Source organism: Parasteatoda tepidariorum, chromosome 8 (assembly GCF_982258835.1).
Source record: "Parasteatoda tepidariorum strain Cologne lab strain chromosome 8, Ptep-v5.0, whole genome shotgun sequence".
In the NCBI taxonomy this organism is placed as follows: domain Eukaryota; kingdom Metazoa; phylum Arthropoda; class Arachnida; order Araneae; family Theridiidae; genus Parasteatoda; species Parasteatoda tepidariorum.
The window spans coordinates 46,842,863-46,865,854 of record NC_141762.1 but is presented as its reverse complement, the minus strand read 5'-3'; the positions used below and the strand labels follow the sequence as shown (position 1 = coordinate 46,865,854).

The window sequence follows — 22,992 nt, the reverse complement described above, 5'->3', positions numbered from 1 at the left end:
GTGGAAGTTGGGAGAAATTTGATTAGTAAAATTTTTATGTCAGAACATATTTCACCAATCAATTCATGGATGCGCATGAACCATATGTATAAAAAATGGCCTTTAAGGAAATTTCTTTGAAAAGAAGTTGTTTCACCATAACTTTAGTCAGATGAAAATAAGAAGCCGAAAGCGTTTCCCATCTGGAATATAACGTATTCCTGTTACATTCATTTATGCTTCCTCTCTACCTACTTTTTATGTCGCTGTTTTAAGTTGATAAAGTGAAATGTTGTTGATAGTTGATTTTTTTGAATGTTAGAAAAGCACATGGTTTAATATCAGGAAGAAAGATAATTTAAATTATCTGACAGTTTTATGACTTAGTACGTGTAAAAATGTGTAATGACATTTCTAGCTTTTAAAATTTGTCATCTTAATATTTACTGGATCAACTATCCAAATTTGTTAAATTATATATAATGTGATTCTACATTTTTGATCCTCGGTATCTTTAAAAATTATGTCTTTATGCGATATTTTTTATATTCGTGTGTAGAATAACTTCAAAGTATATCTATACTATTTTTTAATTGAATTTGATTTATTTTATTACTGATATCTGTCCTGTCTTGTCATAATACCTGAATGCTATACCTCTAATCGCATCTGAAAGTTTTTGTGTTTCCAATTCCTAATTTATTAGCATAATCAAACTTAATAATTATAATTCATGTTTTAGAAATATGTTTTTTTTATAATTATTATATAAGTGATGTCAATCCATTTTAGGTTAATATTGTCTTGTAATAATGCCTGGAAATTCTAATGCTCAACTTCCAACTGCACCTAAAAGCTCTTTGGTTCGCTCGAAGAGCTTGCGATTGACTACCTCGCGACCTAAACTGGAGCAGTCTGGCACAAGTACTTTAACGAGACATGGTAGCATTAGAGGCCCAAAGACTCAAAATCCTGCATTGTCTTCTTCCAAGCCCTCACTTTCAGTTTTCAAAAAGCCAGCATTAAAACCGAAACCATCTTTTAGTAGTTCTAAAAGCAATGACCAGATAGAAAACTCTGCAAAAACACATTCAAATGCTGAGGGTGACTCTCGGAAAACCAACATCAATTCTCCGATCAAACACTCTGATGGTAAAGGTATTCCATCGTCAGATTCTCATTTAACTCCATCTGAATCGCCAACTAGCTTACATAGTGATAAAAGTCATTCTCAAGATGGAAGTTCTTGGTGCAACTCTGATCTTGTGTCTCATTTGAAGAGGCTAACTGAAGAACATGAGAAACTTCAAGTAAGCATTATTAAGTGTTATTAAATTTTCTCTTTTTTTTTTTAATCATTTACTTTAAATCTTGTTCCCCTTAATTTTGTTTATTTATATTTAAAATCAGGATTTCACAGCAGTGAACCTTTTTAAACCATCTTTTAAAGATCATATAGCATAATTAAAGTTCTTTGTTTCTATTAAAAGATCTTACTTATAAACTCTATGGCAGAATTTTTCGAGCTTTCTGCGACTTACCTTTCTAATACTAATATCTTTCTACAAGATACTTTTAAAAATAAAAATATGTTATATTTTTTATTATGGGTGATATTCTCACATTTTGTAGGGGAAAACACACTGATTATTTCCTTTTTCGTATTTTGTAAATCGTCATCACATTAAAAAATCATGAAATCTGTAACAGTAACTAATGAAAAAAAAAGATCAACGACGAAATCACACGAATTGAAGGATGACTTGGTTACTAAATGGGTTACTAAATGCGTGTTTTAATTTCGAGATTTGGTTGTTGTAATAAATAATACTCTATAAAAAACATATTTTAAAAACTATGTGGATATTAATAGTAATGTCTGCAGAAAAGAAAACCAAATTTTTTACTTTATTATTCTTTATTTTTCATTTATTATCAAATGAGAATAGAAAAATCACATGATTTTTTTCTTCCCCCAACGATGAGCGAGGAAGGCATCTTTTGAACAGAATTCTGAAGAAAAGATAAAACTTTTGAAAATTGCTTCAGAAAAAATAACCAAAATTTGTTACTTTCCAAAAGAAAAATTTTTCTGCGAGAACTGTGTAACTTTCTGCGACAATGTTGCCATGTCATCACAATTTTGCCACAGGGCTTATAAAATGATTGTCTAATAGCCGTAGAACCTTAATTTTGATTAATACTAACTTTCTAAGAAAAAAAAAGCTGAGTTCCATGAAAATAAATTTGATTTAAAAATATATGAACTTGAATAAAGTCAACATAATCTATTTTGATGAACAGAGTAACTGAAAGTAACAATAAGATTATATATAACAAGTTTCAGAACTGACTTGCTTCCACTCTACAGCTGTTTTTGTGGAACTCTTTGTTTCTGCTAACATCGACAATTATAACTTTCAATGTAATGCTTGGGTTGTACTTGTGTTTGAGAAGATTATAGACGTGATATCGGCTGCTCTAGAGCAGCAGATCCCAAATGATGTTCGGTGGAGCCTTGGGGTTCTGTGAGTTAGAGTAGGTTTTAAAACCAGTGATGAGTTTTGAAACCTCCAATTATACATATCTAACTTATCCTGATCCAACCTATATTTCATTGTTTATTTTATCTTTCGGTTTCTTTTATGAAATAATTTCAAGTAAAATACTAATGAAATAGAAATGACATTTTTTAAAAGGAAATCTATTTCTAATAACACTTTATTGAACAAATGATGAAAAGATTAAGCATTTATAAATCATTGCATTAACGTTTCCTATTGTGCTTTTCAAATAAAAAGTAAAATAATTAAATTCTTTTATAAAAGTAATATGTTTCTTTAACCATTTTCAGCATTTGTATCAGTACTTTTAAGTTTTCATCTTGTAGTAAACCATAATTAGACACATTTTGTTCGTTTTCTGTTTATGTATACACCGAACACAAATTCATAACTATACTAGATATAGAACAAGAACTGCTAATCTAACTGTTGGATATAAAATCTGACTTGATTTTATAAGGATAAAACGAAGAATAATCTTCATTCCTCTAATTAAATATTTTTAAAATGGTCTTTTATATAGCTTATAACCTTCACAATGACCTTAATGAGCTTTATTTATAAAGTTAGGGCTCTTCCAAGGAGTGGTTAATTACTTAGGGTTCCGAAAAAAATTGGGAACCTCTGATCTAGAAAAGCAAAGGTTTTGACTAAATACCTTCTCAGTTTTTTGTTAAGTGTAAGTGCAATTTTCTGGTATAAATTTGTCTGCAATTTACTTCTTTGATGTTTTTTTAAGGTTAAGGAACTACCCAGTTGTTCTGATTGGTCGTGCATTTTCATATTAACTTTGAATCATTGTGATTATGAAAAATCTTTCTCCAAGTTCCGGTGCGATTGCCTGGCGTAAATTTACTGCAATTCATGACACTGCTGTTTTTTTTGTTTTTTAAAGTTTAAAGAATTACCTAGATGTTTTTTAAATCTATATAAGTAAGGAAATTACACAGATTGTACACAGTCAGTCTATGCATGGATCATACTTGTCAATCAATGTATGGGATAAATAAGGAATATTAAAATTAATTTTGAACTGATGCTTAGTGTATCGGCTGTTAGACTATTATCTAGATGCATTTTTTTAAACAGTGTATGGTGTGTAATGACAAAAGTATATTTGTCATATGTGAAAGGATTAAATATAGTTATGAAGATAATTTTCTAATTAAAGGCATTTATTTTTGGTTGTTTCCACTGAAACACCACTGAATTTAGGGAATGATTGGCCCAAACCTAAGCACAATTTTATAAGGAAAAAAAATAAGATACACCTTTTATAAGTGAGTAGCATTAAAGTGTCCATATTTTGTAATATTTATTTGTATTTGGGGATGTGATGGAAGTGGCATCAAAGAAAATAAACTAAATATGGTTAGCATTGAAAAAAAATCACCATTAAATTGATACAGATAGATGACCAAAGTTTGAACACAGATTTAAACACTTTTCTACTGCAGAAAAAAAAAAAGATGTTATAACCTCTGTGTGCCAACAACAATTAAAATCGTCGTCTAAACTTGTGTAGTTCTCGCCCTTATCAGTTGAAGTGCTCGATAAAATTCTATTATAGCTGGTTTCTCAAAACAACAACTTTAATTTCTTTTATAAACTGTCATCCAGTTGAAAAACCTTGATTTATCTATCTAACATTAACCTTTACAAGCTCTTAGCTTGTAACTTTTTATGTTTGTTGTGATTTGATGAAAAAATATTTTTCTATTAAAAAAGAAATATTTTTTAAATATTCTTAGTAACTACAAATTTTCAGTATTAAACAAATAGAAAATGTTTAAATAAATATGAAACATATTTTCTTTCAACTTTGAATATAGGTAATAAAGTATAACTGAGAATAAATTTTGTTATGAATTATTTTGAAAATTTCATATTGAATTTTTTTTAACCTACAGCATTTCCTGTATACAAAATTTTATTTTAAAGCATCCATGTTTAAAATAATGTTGCGTATGTCTCTTGCTTCTTATTTTAATTTTGTTTTCTGTAATATGTGTTTCTTTTAAAGGTTGAATATGCAAGACAAAGAATCCAATTACTTGAAAATGTCAGTGTACAGCCTGTTTCGAATTTGAGGCGTGATCAACAACATTTATCACAGTCAGATTCCCATTTAGCTTCTATTCCTGAAAATTCTGCTGATGCGGAGAATGGACATCAGTCTCAGACAGAAACACTTGAAGCCGCTGTTCAAAATTTTAAAAGTGAAGTTATTCGTCTTCAAGAGGATAATCGCAAATTGCAGAGGAAATATTGGGATCAGGTAAGACTGCGACTAGTATTTTAATACATTGCATTTAATGCTGTGATAAAACTTAATGGATTATGTAACAATTTACTAAATTAGTCATTTACATAGCAAAATATGTTTGTTTTAAGTGATTGTAGACACTTAAGCTTTTTTCTATTAATTTTCACTTAAAAGGATCAGGAATTTCCCTCACTTTTTAGTTTGAATTTTTCTAGTACCATTTTTAGTTACTGGAAATAAGGTATATTTTTTTCAAATTACAGGAAAAAAATGTACATATTTTTAATTTTAATCAAGTAATTTTTGAGGACTTAGTATAGTACACTTAATTTCCTTTTTATGTTATTCAACTAAAATATTCTTGTTGGTATTAAAAATTTGATTTTCATTATATTTGATTTTAAATATTTTTGTTGCTCTTGTAGGTATGTGTTAACTCAGCTTTTAAAAAATTGATGTTTGAATCATAAATAATAAATCTTAATAATCTGGAGTCTTAAGCTGTGTTATTGTTATAATTAACAATAAAATGCTTTTCATTGCTGAAAAATTATAAATGTTTTTAATAGAAATTACTGTGTCATTGTAAAGATACTTGAAATAGTTATTGTAGCTTTAATAATTATACAAATTGAAGAATAAGGAAATAATCTGAGAAATTTACTTGTATGAATTTTCAAGCATTGCACATTAATTAAAATCCATTCATTGTTAAACTTAAGTTCATTTGTAAAATTTATAGAATTTAATATTACTGAAAGTAAAAGTATTTAATATTTAAAATAAATAAATATAATCCAAAAGTTGTGTTATTTATAAATACTTCAATTAGTATTATTATAAATATAAATAATTTTGTTCTCAATGTTTGGCTCATCTATTTGGCCAAATACTTTGTTTTTCCCTTTGTCAAACTGAGTATTCAGTTTTGTGCCAAGCATTTTTGCATTTCTTGGAACTAAAGTATTTTATTCAAATATCTTAGAGCAATAGCTAATAGTATGTATTTATTGTTAATATTTAAAAATATGATTGCTTTATCTTTTTTTGTTTAAAGAGTTTTGTTCATCTAATGTTTTTTTCTTCCTTTTCTCAATAACTTTATAATTTAAATTTTATAAAATTATTTTACTTTAGATTCTCAATTCTGAGCTTGTCATGGATGAATCTTGTAATGGAGCATCCCTGGAGATTGTAAATCTTATTGACAAATTAGATGAAAGAGAAAAAGGTAAAAATAAGCATTTGAAAGAAAAAAAATTAAATTGGACTGATCTGAACATTATTTAACTTTTTTTTGTAGTTTGAATATTTATAACACATTTTGCTAATTTCTGTTTTTTTATTTTTAATACTTTTTATTCTAAATTAAGAGATAATAGATAATCTTTACGACATGCTCTGCTGTAAAGGCTTTGTAAGGTTATAATAAACTTAATAAAAATTAAAGTTTTAACATTAATACCTTTAAAGTTTAATTTTTGTATACTATTTAAAATGTTGTTCAAAGCTTTTTGAATTCTGCAAAGTTTACTTGAATCAATTTTTCATGTGATGTAATTTTTTGCCTATGTAGTTTAATTGTCAAATTATGAAAACTTTTTATTTCTTATTTCTCCAAAGCATTATCAGTGGAAATTTTATGATTGAATTTTTCAGAACTGCATGAAGCCACAGGAAAAGTACAAGAATTGGAAAATCATTTGGCTGGTTCCAATTTAGAACTTCAACAGTGTCAAGATGCTCTTTCAGATCAACAACGAATGTTGGAAGATGCGAATGTTCAACGAGAAGAATATGGAAAACATCTGAGGGAATTGAGATCTGCATTGCTGGAGGCTAAAGACCACATTGACTTTTTACAAATTGAAAGATCTACGTCGGCTGAAGCCTATCAGGAAACAGAACAATCTTTATTAGCCACTAAAGCAGAATTAAGTAATGAAAAAAGTAAGAATATTGATATGATGGACAGAACAAGGAAGCTGTATGCCAAAATAAAAGATTATGCGTAAGTTTCATTTTAATTAATTTTTTTAGTTTGTTAAATATGTTTGTGGTGAAAACCATATGTGTGATGAATTTTTGGCTAAACCATTAAACCTTGCATTCAATTCAATCCAATTCTGTATGTTGCATTTAATCTACTTCAATTTTATTTTTGTTTGTTGTTGAGCTTTAAAGGTTAAAATTATTCATTGCTATTTGCATCCATACAAGAATTGAAACTTGAAGTGTTCAATCCAGCTTGCCATTTGGTAAAGTAGCATCAAGGGTAAAGTTTTTAATATTTCATAGATTTCTCTTTTTAAACTAAACAAACTTTAAGACTGAATAGGATGGAACTAGAAACACTTTTTAAGAGTAAATAATATATAAATATGTAAATAGTGGTTCAGCAAAATCATCTTATGCAATGGTTTAGTATTAAGGCAACATCAATAGTCAACAATGCAATATTAATAAGACAATTTTTTTTTTTTTTTTTAGTAAAAGCCCTTCTAATTGGAGGAAAGTTCAGTTAAATAGATAAATTAGATTTTATTTGATTTGCATTTTATATTAAAGAGCAAACTATTCTTTTTATATTTATTATGAAAATCTAACCAATCATCTTTTTTATTTTTAAAATTTAAGTCTTCAGAATTTTAACCAATTTCATCAAGGAATTACATTATAACTTTACAGTTATTTTTAAACCAAACTTATTTTCCTTATTGAAAAATTGTGAAAATTTATTGAGTTTTCTTAAGAAAAAGCGCTTTTTTGTTTTCTAATATTACCTTGTATGTAAGACAATCTTTTTAAGTATTAAGTATCTTTGCCCTTTGAATAATTGAATTTTGGAATATTCTAAATATTATTGGTAAAAAAAAAGAATATATATATATATATATTATATATATATATATATATATATATATATATATATATATATATATATATATATATTATATATATTTATATATATATATATATATATTATATATATTTATATATATATATATATATATATATATTATATATATATATGTATATATATATATATATATATATATATATATATATATATATATATATATATATATATATATATATATATATATATATATATATATATTGCAGTCTATTAATATTATAATCTCATATTTATATTTAAGTAAAATGACTCAATGTGACAAGTAATCATATCCAAATATTGTAAGTTTGTTTATATGTAATAATAGAAATGTTTAGGTTTTTGATTGTTTACATTGTAAACAAATTTTAGTTCTGCAGTTGTGTTTTAATGCTCATGTTGATAAAGTTGCATTTGAACCGTTTTCATTATTTTGTGTGCCATGTCCCATTACTAGCTGATATTTATTTAATTGATACATTTAATTTAGTCTTGTCTTATTTTTTTATGATTTATTTACTGACTTGAAAATCATATGTTTTGAAATTAACACATATAAGGCTGAGACATATAAGGAAAAATTCTATAAAAAAATGTTAAAAAATTTGTAATTTTAGTTAAAATTTTTAAACACTTTTAAATGAATGCAGTGTTTTCATCATAGAAAAAATATGGGTGAGAATTTCTCACCCTTTCTCAAAAACAGGGTACAATTTCAAAAAGCTAAGTGAGATTTCTAAAAACTAAAAAAACACAAAAACTCTTGAAAGAAAAATCATTTCTTTAATTATGATACATTTTTAACATCTATTTTTTAAAGCATTGAACATTTTTTGTGCATCGTCATAGAAGATTTTGCCTTTACAAGGTATTTGTCCATCTTATGTAAAAAATTTGAGCGTCTTACATGAAGAAACCTTACCTACGGTAAACACGTGGTTACAGAGAAATGTGTTGTGAAAGGGGTTCCGTGGTTGTGTTCTGTTGTTTGAAAAGGTTCTGAACAATACTGGTAAATAGAGAAGCTAGATAACGGGACAGATGTTGAAAATCCAGGAAGAAAAGTGAAACTGATTTTATTCTAAATGGCATAATTCGAAGCTTTTTCCAAAATGCAAGAAATTCACGAATTTTGAAATTGATTTATAAAATGGGCGAATTGCTCGCGATAATCATTTTTTAATGCGAGAAAAGAAAAAAATGTGCAAGATCCTCGCGTTCTCGCGCTGTAGTGAAAACACTGGAATGGAGCAATTGAAATATGAAAAAGATGAAATGAATCCCTTTACAATCTATGAACAAGCAACTAGAGTTTTTGGAAATTAAGAATTTATTTTTTAAATTTTTCTATCTTTTAAATTCTTTATTTTTCAAAATTCCAGTTAATTGAAGAATATCCTTTGGAATTTTTTAAAATCATCACTTTCTTTTTGCTTATATATCTTCAGATTGACAAATAAATTTTGTTAAGGACCTGAAACAAAAAGTAATTGAGTAAGTTTAAGAATTAAAAGTGATTTTTCTATTTTGACCCTTAGTAATATTTTAGGCCTGTTTTTAAAATTTGAGATGAAAAATAATCTTTAGATGTGTAATATTTGTTTTTTTTATTTTTAAAGAAAATCTGAGATGAAATAGTGCCAGCTGCTGTGCTGGAGGTTTTCTGTTTAATGGGACTACAAGTACTTGTTACATTAAATATTAAAATTGATAAAGTGAGGTTTTATCAAAAGTTATAAAAGCTTATTCACTATTAAAACCAATTTTACTGTATTTTTAAAGACCATAAATTTACCAAATGCTTTAGTATTTAATGGTGAACTTGTATTAATGAGTATTTTGATGATAACTATCATTTATTAATAATTTTTTAATCCTTACTGAACCTTTTGTTTTTTTACTGAAAATGTTAAAGCTTATGCTTTGTTATATTGAATTGTTAAAACGTGTTTGTATTTTTGCAGATTGCAAGTTCAACTACTTAGAGCAGAATTAGATCGCACACAAGGAAGTTGCCGTGATATGCTTCTGAGCCAAGGAGCTGAGCTCACTATGATATCTATGCATTTATCACAGATTTCTATGAATGCACATACCATGCTAACTGCTGCTGCAGATTTTGCAGCTACTGAATTGTCTCTACAGAAAGAGGTAATTAAATTTTTTAACCACCTCTCCAAAAAGTGATACATTTAAGATGTTTGATATTTTTTATAAAAACTGGCAGTGGAGTGGGGTTGTCAATCATGCTTCCAGGGTTCTGGAATTTCAGGGCAAATGCAATTTTACTGCATTTTATTTTAAAAATTAAACATGAGACAAAAGTATTATAGTAGTTAATACCATTTACCTGGGAGCTGAAGTGATGTAGAGTAGTGTTCAGCAATTTCATTGTATCTTAGAGATATTCACGAGACCTGCCGCTTTGCAATGCCGTTACCTGATGCCTAAGTTGCTACAGGAAGATTTTTCTTGGCATTATGGCACGTTTATAATGATTTAAGATCAAATATGAAGGTGGGTTTCTTGGTTTCAATTCATCTCTTAAGATTGATCTAATGTGAATTACATTAAATCTGAATTTTCCATGTGAGTTGATTATGTTATTTTTTAATGTTCCTTTTTATATTAAAATTTTCAAATTGAAATCTAAAATTGAGGTGCACGTAAAATAATCGGAATCTCAGTGGAGTCGGAGCTTTAGTGTAGTATCTGGAGTGGGTAACTTTGATAACTTTTGCATTGATAACTTTTCAGCTCCGAATTCATTGTTTTTTTTAAACAACTTGTTTAAACAATTTTTTAAACAAGTCATTGTTTTTTTTAAAAATTTTTGAAGTGAGATTTTTATTATAAATTAAATAATAAGAATCTAAAATTTTTAAAAAAAATTATTGAGAAGAAATTTATTAGTGTTCCCAAGAAAGGACCCTTTCCTAATATATGGAATAAACTTCAGTTCTATTTATATGTAATATGTTCTTCTGTTTAATAAATTATTTATAAATTTTTCTAAAATGGAGAAACTAAATTTGTTAAATTATAATAAAATATCAAATTTCTTAATATTACTTGTTGCTTTTAAAGCAACTGTCTTTTAACAACAATTACCTTAATTTTCACTTATTTAAGAAATAATTTTTTTTTCAATTTATGATAATTATTGTTAACTTTTGCTTTCATTTTTACGTTTTTAATTTGTCTTTTGATAGTGTATCGTTAGATGAAGAGATTAATCTCCCAAACTTCAGTGATCAAAATGTCATCAATTATTCAAAATTATATGAAGAGTTATTTTAAGTTTAATATTCTCCTTTCGATGGCATTTATGGATAATGTTTTAATTCCAATATGTGTAATATTTTTACTAAACTGGAAAATACAACTGTGTGTTGTTAATAAAAGTTGCTAATTCTGGGCAAGTCAGACAATTTTTTTGCCTTTATTTTTGCTGTAACTAAAAGGATGGAAAGTTTTTATGTAAAAAACCAAATTTTAAAAATATCTGGATAGTAATAAATTAAATTGGTAGTTGTATTATTAGGTAGATACGGGCAATAGACTTTATAGAGTGAGATTGTGTCTTGAATTGAATAAGAGCTTTATACGGGCAGAAAAGTGATGAAACAGTAATTTATTTGTAAATTTTTCATATTGTGCAATTGTAATTCTGGAAACTAGAGTTTGCTTTTTTTTAATACTAATGATACCTTGTTTGTATGAATAACGGCTATTTTAAGCGTATTTTTTTATTTAAAGATAAAAGAAATTCTGCCTAATCTGAGTTTACCTCTGTACTAATTAACTTTGATTATCAGTACTATACTGTATTTATTTTTCTTTGTTCCTTATTATATAAGCCACTGAGTTATCATTGTGAAGCATAAACTGGGTTTTGATTCTCACTGGTGGCTTGTAGCCTACCCAACTTCAAATCTCTGGTTAATACAGTTTCTGGGAAGTAAAGGAGACTTGTGCACAATGTTAATTACATTGCCACAATCATGTAATAGGTTGTGAAATTGTGGAATTTTAATCTCCATGATCTTCCTGGTTAATAATAGGCTGTTACTAGGATGTTTTTTTAACCCTCTTTTTATGCAGGTAATTTTATTTAATTGCTCTAAAACTAATTTGCTAATGGTTATTTATTTTCTTGTAGATGTTAGAAGAAATAATGGCCGATTTGGATAGCGAAAGTGACAATAGTTTTTCTCAATCAGAGCAAAATGGAATTTTAAAATCTGATTCACATATTTCAAATTTGGCTGCATCATCTCAGGACAACATTAAACCAGAAGATAAAGTTCTTGATATTCATAAATCCTTGCCAGATATATTTTGTAGTGAGCCTATTAAACCATTGCACTCTCCTGCTGCAAGCGAAAATGAACGCCCAGTTTCTCTTGTACAGTCTATGGTTAGGGCTTATGAACAAACAGCCAAAAATGATGCAAAGCTACCTAAACAAAACATGTCTAAATCTTTTTCGGAACAAAATTCTGATTCTGCCAAGAGTTCGATAGAAAATTTAAGTAGCATAAATGGAGATTTCAGTCATATAAGCTCAATAAGTAAAGATTCCTCACCAGTAGCAAGTAGTGCATTCAAACCTATTGGGATGGCTACTGCATTCCGTCCTGTAAGGCAACGTAGTTTAGAATCTGAAATTTCTCCCATAGAGAATATTAATTTTGAAGAGGAGAAAAAAACATCTGTTGAAACTCAGCTAAACCAAATGAACAGTTTGATTAAAAAAGTTGGAAAAGTTATTGAACTGACACAAGAGAAATTTTTATTGAGAATGAAAACTTTAATTGAAGAAAAGTAAGTAAATTTTTTATGTATTTGAAATTGAACTTTATTTTATACCTTGTGTTGCCCCTTGCATATACATGGTTTCTACAGATCTTAGTGTTTATTTTAACCTTACAATGTTAAAAGGATAAAGTGAAGTAAGACAGTATAGCTAAAATTTAAAGGACTGTTCATCCTAGAAACTGCACATTTAATCAGATATTTATTGTTTAGTTGTGTACAATATATCATTCCTGACAATTCATAGATGTACTGCTTTTTTTTATAAAAGATTTTTTTTTGTAGAAAAAGTCGAATTCCCCGGTCTTACCTGGGGTACAAATGTTAACTATGGGAAATCTTGAAATACTAGAATTTTAGTGAAGAAAGCTGCAATCATTTCGATTTTAATGGAAAATTATGCATGTAATTTATATGTGATGTAGTCAAGGCCATATTGCTGAGGGCAAAACCAAACTTTGTACAAGAAATTCTAGTGTTTATTATATAATTCTATGTAAAAACTACAATTTTGTTTAAAGGGTTTTTGTTTATTTTTGTTTTTGTTTACAAATTCTACAAACTCTGAAAATAAGGCTTTTTGTGCTTTGAGAAAGGAGTGTACAATATATTTTGTCCTGGAACCTATAAAACTTTTGTTCAGCCTTAGATCTAGTTGTCTTTTTCTTCCTTTGCACTTTAGCTTTTAAAAGCATAGCATAGACTCACACCAAGAGTGTGGGGGTGGAGCTAGATAGTCCCCATTCTTAATCCAAGGGCAAAAGTTATCAATGTAGAAAAGTTATTGAGGGGAACACATTTTCAGTCTGTAGAAGAGATAAAAATAATGACAGACTTTCTGACAAAGATGATACCTAATGATCTGCAACACTGCTTTCAACAGTGGAAAACTCGTAAGCAGCGATGAATTGATAGGGAAGAGGAGTATGTTAAAGGGGAACTAAAAAAAGTTTTCATAATGTTTTTAATCAAGTTAATTTTCAAGACTTGACCGGTTATTCGATTGTCACCTTTCCCTCTCTCTATATTTCATTTTATTATAAAATGTTGTTTGATTCTATCATTTAAAACAAATTGAAATTTTATTTATCATAGGAACAGTATCATTATCATAGGAACAGTATCTAAGATGAATTTGGCTCATATAAAAATACAGCAATATGAGCTAGCAGATTTGAATAGTAATGATATTTTAATTATTGTAGACCTTATAAGTTGAACATTTTAATTTTTGCTAAATGTAAAAAAAAAATATTTTATGTACATAAATTTTAGTTATTAATATATAATGTTTGATATTAACCTTTAAATGACTTTAAAATCTTATTTATAACAACATTATTATAGGAACAGTATCCAAGATGAGTTACGCTCTTGTAAAAACAAGCAGTATCAGATGCAAGCAGATTTAAATAATAAAGATATTTTGATTGAAAGATCAAATGAAAAATTCAAGCAGCTGTCATCAGATCTGAAAAAGAATGAAGCTGAATATGAGGAAGAAAAAGAGGTTTTTTGAAAATTTTTAGCATATATCTAAAATTCCATTTTATTTGTCCATAGTTTAATTACAAGTGTTACAAGAAATTATTTTGAATTTTTAGAATTTACTTTCGAAAAATACAACTTTGACTGAAGAGATAAGATGTTTAGAGGCTGTAAATACGGAACTCAATCAACAACTGACATTAAAACTTGAAAAAAGTTTTTCTGAGTCTAATCATGGTTTCCGAACAAATGCGGAAGATATATGTGATAAATTGACATTAAAACAAGAAGTAAGAATTTTTGTAATCTGTTTTTAATAATTATTGCACTAGTTCTAAGAAATCGTTATTATTTTGCATTTATGTAATTAAAGACTACAAATAGCAGCCAATATCTAGAAATAATGCCCAGAAGATATATTCAGGTTATTTGGGATTGTATAATTTAAGGTTACTATGAGGCTTCTCTCATTTACTTCCTGAATTACTTTGCATTTGTTATAGTTAAGTCAATAATTTCTAAAAAATTTTTTTATAAAATATATGAATTAAATTATTGCAATTTCTTATAAGAACATTTTGTTAATGTTCTCATAATGAAATTAAAGATTTCCTAGATTTGAAAAGCAATAAATTGTACTTGAAAAGAGTGTAAACTTAATACACAAAATGTGTCACAAAATAATTAAAAAAAATCAAATAAAAAGTAATTTTATTCATTAATATTTGTATATCAGTAAAACTTTTATTCAGTTGGATGCTAATTATCCTGCGTGTGATTATTCAGCGTCCTTACTGGCCAATTTAGAAAATTAGAAGCTGGTCATTTTTTAAAACTTGCTGTAGTAGGTGGAGCAGTAAAAAATGAAGAATGTTAAAACAGTCATCTGTACATTCTGATTCGTATTTTTGCATCAATCATTTATCTTGATTTTGTCCAAGCAGCTAAAAAATAGTTTAGCTTTATGTAAAAATAATTTCAATGCTCAACAGTTCATGAGAATATCTAAATTAATAAAGAACTAAAATATTTTATGAAATACAGGGTGGTTTTTGTTACTGATATTATAGGATTGTTTAGGTATATTTTTTTAATATTCTTTCTTCTTTTGTTTGCAAATTAAGAAATGTTAAAGTCAAGATAGTGTATAAGTGAATAAAATAAAATATTTTGCCTTTTTCAGATTGCAAAGCTGAAAGCCATAATAGAACAAAAGGAAAAACTTCTTCAACAGTTATCACAAAAATTTAGTCGTACCAAATTAATTCATGAACAGAACTTGAAACAAGCTGAGAAAGAAATTGAAATACTAGATAATGTTATTCTCAAAGTTTACACTGTAAGTTGTTTCCTATTTACTTATTTTAAGAATGATTTGTGTACTTATTTTTTGTAAGTCCAGAATGAAATTTTTATTTTCCTATTTTGTTTTAACTGAAAAGTGTTGGAATATTTTTATGTGAAAAAAAACAAACATTAAAGTAGCTATTGTTTTTAATGAGGGTATTTTTTTTTGACAAATAACATTTCAAAATACAAAATTAATTTTCTTTATATAATAATTTTAAGTTTTATCTAGTCATAACCTACTCCCGAAGGAACAATACGGCTTTAGGACAGGACACAGTACTACTGATCAAGTACTATTCTTTGGACAGCGAATACGTGATGCCCACAATCACCTGCCCACAAAACATACTGCAGCTGTCTTTTTGGACTTGTCTAAGGCATTTGATAGAGTTTGGAAACAAAAACTTATTGTCAAACTCTTTACTTTCTTCAAAATTGATGGATTTGGCTTGCCATGGATTACTGATTTCTTGAAATTCAGACTTTTTAACGTCAAATTCAACAATGTTTTATCAGACACCTTTACTCAGCGGCAGGGACTTCCCCAAGGATCAGTTCTCAGCCCAACTCTGTTTTCTTTGTTTCTGGCTGGCATTGAGAGGGTCATTTCGAAGCAATGTGAGGTAGGACTATTTGCTGACGACATCGTCTTATGGTGCTCTGATTCAGACATCAGCAATATCGAGAATCACCTTAATCTAACTTTAATGCAAATTCAAGAGTTTGCAAAGTGCAACAAATTGACCTTTAATCATTCAAAATCATCTGTTAGTTTCTTCACTACTAACAAACGACTCTACAGATTTCAACCCAATATCCTACTGAATGGCCAAACTCTACTTGTTGAAAAACACACCAGCTACTTGGGCTTCATTCTAGATCCTGAACTCACCAACAATAAGCATATAAACAACTTAGTGTTGAAAAGTAGAAAGAGACTTAAAATCCTAAAGTATATTGCTGGGCGAGATTGGGGCACTGACGCTACTACCTTAAGAGCCACATATTTTGCACTCATCAGACCAATCCTGGAATATGGAGCACCAGTCTATAGTTGTGCATCTGCTTCAAATCTCCAACGTCTTGAACGAGTCCAGCTTTCTGCTGCTCGCATTATTACTGGACTCAGAAACAGTTGTCCAAATGACATTGTCTTGTTTGAGGCCGACCTCCAGCCTCTAGGTCTCAGAAGAAATTATCTCCTTACTAAATACTTTAATAAGCTCTCTAGCCTTGGACACCAAAACAGAACAGCAGATTATCTACAAAGGTGGAGCAGCAACCAAAGACTAAAGAAGAACAGCCCGCTTAGCCAAGCCGTAGCTAACAACGTTCTTGCTGGAAACGTCGAGGATTGCCTTAATAAACAATTCATTGACCCAACTGAAGGACTAACTGGTGTTTATTTCCATCAACACCTTTCTTCACAAGTTAACAAGAAGCTGGATCACCCGGAATTGCTTAAGCAACTTGCTTTAGAGGTTATTAATACCATCCCCAAACAATCAATACTGGTGTACACAGACGGAAGCAAGACGGACACATCATCATCTGGCAGTGGTGTCTACATCAAATCAAGTAATTACTCCCTCAACATCTCCAAAAGGAATCCTGATTTCTGCTCGGTGTTTAGAAGTGAACTCATTGCTATTGATACTGCCCTGGATTCTCTTCTAACACAACAGGATCAAAATAACATCTGGATCATGGGTGCAAGTCTTCCGTCTCCAGGACGGATTTCCGTCTTTCGAAAATGTCCGCGGACGGAAACAAGGCTGACTCGAAGACGGAAATCGAATTTTTTTTTCTGTCCATAGAAATATTTTTTAGGTCTACGTTATTGGTCTATTTTCTTATGTCCTGTTGTTATTTTATCAAAAGACAGATGAATAAATATTTTTTGTACAGGTTTCGGGGTATTGTGTATGTTAGGTATTTCAGTCAAAAAATTTTCAGTCTTGGCCTTTTTTCCAACTTGCACCCATGATCTGGATCCTCTCTGACAGCCTCAGCTCCATACAATACTTAACGCATTGGAGGAAGGTGAGAGACAAAACAGGTGCTTCAATCCTACACAAAATCAAAAACCTCTCACGATTGCGTGAAGTCCACCTCCAATGGAGCCCTTCTCACGTTGGGGTTCTGGGCAATGACATCGCCGACACTCTGGCTAAGGAGGGGACGAAAGAAAATCTGATAAGTCCAAATTCCCTCACCTTCATGGAGCTGGCATCAAAAAAGAAAAAAGAAGACCTCGCTTCCTGGCTCGTACCCCCCAAACATCACTGGTACCAGAGCACCAGTCCAGGAGGTGCACTCAACATTCGGTGCAACCGCAAGGACCAGACTGCACTTACCAGGCTTATCAGCGGCCACCTTAAGTCCCTTTCTTTTGAGGGTAGTATTAAAATCTACCCTAACTGCCCCAGGTGCCACAATATGCAGGCTTCCCCCCAACATATACTGGACTGTCTTGGTCTGGACAAAAGGGACATTCTTAATAACACACTTATGGTGGCCGATTTCCTCAGGGCCATGAATTTCATGGACATTGTTTAGCCCTGCTAATTTTGGGGATAAGAAAGAGAAGAGAGAAAGAGAAGAAGTTTTATCTGCTGGGCATGGGTAGTTTGAGTTAAGTTGTAAATTAAATTATTTTAGACCAAATTCTAGCCTTGGTATTTTTTTTCTGTATGTAATGTGTAATATTTATACTAAAAAATTTCAGAATACAAATTAAAAGAATTAAAAAAAAAAAAATTTAAATTAAAGTTGGTGTAAATTTGATTTCTTTGCTATAAAATAGATTTTACAGAAGTGTGTTTTAAAAAAGACTAGTTCAGTTGTTAAAATTTTCCTCATTAATCTTTCTAATGATTTTCACGCAATTGTGTGCTTCATTATATTTTATCCTATTGTTCGTCCTGTTAATGAAAGAATCAAGCTCAAAAATATTAAACCAGTAAAAGTGTAAAATTAAATTCTTCACATTAAGATTATATAAAGAAATTATGATGTTTATTATTTTTAGTTTATTTTTGTTATACGACTTTTAACTGTTTTTTAAAATAATTTCTTTTAATTGTGTATAAAATAATATATAAAATAATGTATAATTTAAGAATGAAAAGCTAAACTAGGGGATAGCTGTTTTAGTATCATAAACATGTCTCATCAGTGTTTAAATCTGAGTAAAAAGCTCCATCTTAAATTGTGTTTTTATTACCATTATATATAGAGATTAAAAAGTTCTGCATTTATCTGTTCTCTGTATCTGAGGCCTAATTATATGACTTGAACTTAAAATGGCTCCCTTTTTTTAAACTTTTTTTTTTATATACAATAACGCCATATTCATTTAATGCAAAAGTATTGGTTTTAAATTACGTAGAACATTTTAGGTTTTTTCTAGCTTGACATAAATTGTGTTTCTAAGTTATATACATATTATACTTCTTTTATGATAGGTGTTTTTGGAGAAGTTTTGATTTTTAAAGAATCAAGCTCAAAAATATAAATGCAATAAAAATGGTTCTTAACCTTTCAGGCTCTGTCCATCCTTTGAAAACTCATTTAGGATCATTTCTTCCCCCACCATTGTCTTTGCTTTATAGGAGTTCAAAGTGAATCTGATTAAAGATAAATATACACAATTTCATACACAAATTTTAATGTAACTACACATATTTAAATATGGACCAGTGGTTAGGAAAAACTACATTATTTTTGTTGTTAACTACTTTATTGCAAATTTAGTTAACAGCTACTTATTTTTAAATGTAGCAATTATAAGCTACTTTGGAGATGTAGTCATTACTTGTATGTTACTTGTATTCTTGTCATTACTTGTATTCCTATTACTTGTATTCTTGTATGTTAATGCTGAAAACCCAGATTCACAGAAAATGAATAAGAGATAAAAAGTTGCTTAGTGGTATTAATCAAGTATTATCAAGTGTTAACCAAGAAGTTAATAATAAAGATGCTTATTAATGCTTATTTGTGCTTAATGCTTTTATTTTTTTAAAAATTGTATCTAATACTATTGAATTCTCTTAAAATAAAAGTGTTGATTTAGATGCACTGTTAATGTCAAAAATAGGTACACAATGTTAATAATAGGTAAATTTATATGTTTTCAATAATATGCGTTTGAATAATATGTTTGTGTAAGTGGAAGGTTCATGTGCCTAATATACTTGGGTGAGCCATGTAAAATTTTTTAGCTTTTTCTGAGCTTTATATCTTATATTTTTATAATTAATAAAGAATTGATGTGAAATAGAAATGTTATTTTGGTATTAAAAACTACAAAACATTTACCTTTCTAATCCCCAATGATGCTGCCAATTACCATTGAATTGAATAGTTTATTGTTTTCTTTTCTTTTCACTTTCAGACTCTTGAAACAAATTCTGAATTAGTTGAGAAAAATGAAGTTCTACAGAATTTGCGGTCTCTAGTCAGTGGAAATTGCACACTCCCTAATGTTTGTCCTTCAGAAGATAAAAAATAAATGTGAAAAATGTTTTTTTTTTTTCAATATTCTAAAACTCATCTTACTTAAAGCAGTAATTTTTATATATATAGTTTGAAACAAATAATTAATTTTATAATGATTACTTCAGATATGCTTTATTGCTTTTTATATTTAAAATAAGCAAATTCTTGCATGATTCTGAAGTTACTGAAATTACAATGATGAAATTCTCATTTCATAAACTGTTTTGTTTTTGATAAAATGTTGCACTTAATTTGTGATAATTGTCAAATTTTTCATTGTGTGTTTATTGGCTTTCAATTTCTGATAATGGAACATCTGAATTCGCATGTCATGAACAGTTTATATTTTTTGATGCAAAAGAGGCTGTACTTGAGATAATCTTCTACTTTGGCATGCCGTTTTTTTTCTTCTTTCACTTCCAAAAGTCATTTCTTATTTAAAATTAAAGACTGTAAAATAATGAGATCATCGGTAAAGAAATTATGCGCCAGTATGAAATTTTTAACTTATTTATTTTGTTCAATTAATCCCAAAATTTCATCATCCGGGCTTTGTTTTTAAAGAAAAACTAGAACAAAACTAAATGTAAATTAATGTTCATTTCTGTATGTTGTGATATTTGTGAGAGTCACTTTTGTATGAAATACATATCTTAAGCAAAACTAAAATAAAATCAATATTTTTTATTTATTGCATTTGATTTTTAGTAAGCTTTATAGCTTTTACGGAATTTCATTTTTAAAGAGAAGAATATTTTCAACATAAATGTAATTTTTGATAAGTGCCTCAGAAAGAATGGATGAAGGCTATGTATAATTTTATCTAGTCTCCGTCCTTATAATAAACTATTAACTTTCAAAAGTGACCTTTAATAAAATAATATTAATACTAATAATTTGTTTCTACTTTAAAATAAGATAAGGTTTTATTTTCTGTGTATGAAATATAAATAATTAAATATTGCTTTTTTTAACTACAAATTTAGAATTTCAAATTGTTATTTTGTCTAACTTATTTGAAAATGATAATTTTGTAATAATTTTACTGTGATAGTTTACTAAAAATGACTACTTTCTACTAATAAGACTATTTTCTATTAAAAAAGAAATTTCCCTACACATTACAGTTTTTTTTAAAAATAAAATTATGTAGATATTTTTCTGTCTACTAATATAGGATTACTTCACAAGCTCTTTACTTTCAAGTCCTTGTTTGATTTTATTGTTTTGCTTAAAAATTCTCTTGTTAGTTTTCTTTTTGAAGTAAAGTGGCGTGAATAAATCCAGAAATATTGTTTGAATTAAACTACTCTATTTCAAAGTAGCTCACATACTTTTATGCGAGTTGTTCTGAAATATTTTTAGCTCTAATTTGTCTTTTAAACAGTAATTTAATTTAAATTATTTGTACTAACTATTATTTGTCTTTTAAACAGTAATTTCATTTAAATTCCTTCTTTTTTATGTGAGAAGAATTCGTATAACCAATACCCATATCATTGTGAATTTTCACTGTACAATTCAGGTATATATTCAAAAATTCACATAGTATTTTTGAACTTTTTGATTTTTTTATTATCAAAAAATATATTTTTGAATTCCACTGGAAAATACATAATAAATTTGAATAAATGTTTTACTTATATTTGTTTGAAAAATTCTAAATTCTTTTATCATAAAGGATTTCTATTGATGATGACATGTAACAAATTTCAATCTAAACTAACTTTTGATATTTTGCCCTTTTGCTCTATATATTGTGTAATTGCAAATAACAAAAGCAAAACTGCCGTCAATAATTGTATTTTACTTTAATTATTAATTAGTATACGGTTAATAAGGATCTTTTTTGATCTCTCTGTCCATGAAGTTAATTATGGTAGCTGCCAAGTTATTTTGTTTCATTCCATTTTCTAGATATTCCTTGAATAAAATTTTGATTTTTTCACCATTATCTTATTATACTTATTTTTGTTTTTTTATAATATAAGTAATTTAATTATTTTGAAATCATAATAAATTGCAATATTTAAGTTCTGAAAATAGATACATATTAGCTATATATTCTAAGTCAATTTATTCCTTTTGCAATTCATATTTAATTTTTTTTTAGTAAAATTAATTCCATATTGTGTTCATAAAGTGAATTGCTTCTTGCTGACCTTTCTTTTTCTCTGTCTATAAATTGTCTATATGAGCAGCTGACAATTGTAGAATTTTTACCCATATAATAATGCATTATATATATATTTTTTAAAATTCTTACTTGTAATTGTAAATATATTTTCTTGTACAGTTACTTTTATGGAGGAATTTTTACAAAGTTATAAGAATGTTTTTTTAATAATTTTGTCTCTGTTTAAAATTTTTAATTCTTAATGGTTTGTATAGGTATTCACATTCATTCATCATTTGAACGTACTATTATTCCATTTTCATTTTTTAGGAATTTCATTTTTGAACTATCATAACATATCATTTTTGTGAGGTATAACCTTTTTTCCTTTTGGGTTCTATCAGGTGACCCTGTTCTTTTTGTAGTTTTATCAGATAAAAGAAATGGGTGTTACACATTGGAAGTCTTAAAACAAATAATTTTTTTATACAAATTGATAAAATTATAATCTGATAAGGAGATATTCTATGTTAAAAAAAATGTGCTTCCTCTCTTTTTTTTGTTACAATTTAAAATTTTGTTTAAGCTCATCACTAGGATGTAGGTTTTATTGGGTTAAAACATAGTTATATTGTCTAAAACTAATTTTTTTAAATGATTTTCTTCTTTGTAATTAAGTAAGTTAAAATGGAGGATATGCCCAATAACTTAAATATCTTTAAATATTCAGCTGGTAGCAAAATTTTGTTTAGTTTTATCTTTTTGCATAGCTTTTGAAATTTCTAGGTTATTCTCTGAGAATAGTTTTAAGAAGAATCTGATATTCCAGTTTAATAAGTAAAAGTTAAAAAATGTTAGCAGTAAATTAATCCTTGTATTAGTATTTAATTTATAAAAAATTATATTTATATCTACAATTAAGCTTACAATAATTACTTGTTTATATTTACTTAAATATGAATTTTTATACTCAGGGGTTAAATACTTTCTTTTTTTTAATTATTTAATA

General features: G+C 28.0%; 1 protein-coding gene across 3 annotated transcripts; it reads left to right on the top strand.

The window, feature by feature from the left end:
* The first annotated feature begins 55 nt into the window (after window positions 1-55).
* LOC107439374 (uncharacterized) lies at window positions 56-20,976 on the top strand. Of its 3 annotated transcripts, none has more exons than XM_071181448.2 (11): window positions 56-194; window positions 772-1,289; window positions 4,567-4,821; window positions 5,947-6,040; window positions 6,469-6,820; window positions 9,673-9,859; window positions 11,871-12,535; window positions 13,874-14,036; window positions 14,131-14,304; window positions 15,198-15,353; window positions 19,764-20,976. In XM_071181448.2, exons 2-11 carry the CDS (start codon window positions 792-794, stop codon window positions 19,878-19,880), a joined length of 2,661 nt encoding a protein of 886 aa, XP_071037549.1. In that variant the 5' UTR covers window positions 56-194; window positions 772-791; the 3' UTR covers window positions 19,881-20,976. The 3 variants fall into 3 exon arrangements, with proteins under 3 accessions (XP_071037549.1, XP_015907431.1, XP_015907430.1); XM_016051945.4 differs by having other exon boundaries at window positions 190-381; XM_016051944.4 differs by having other exon boundaries at window positions 192-365.
* The last annotated feature ends 2,016 nt before the right edge of the window (window positions 20,977-22,992 follow it).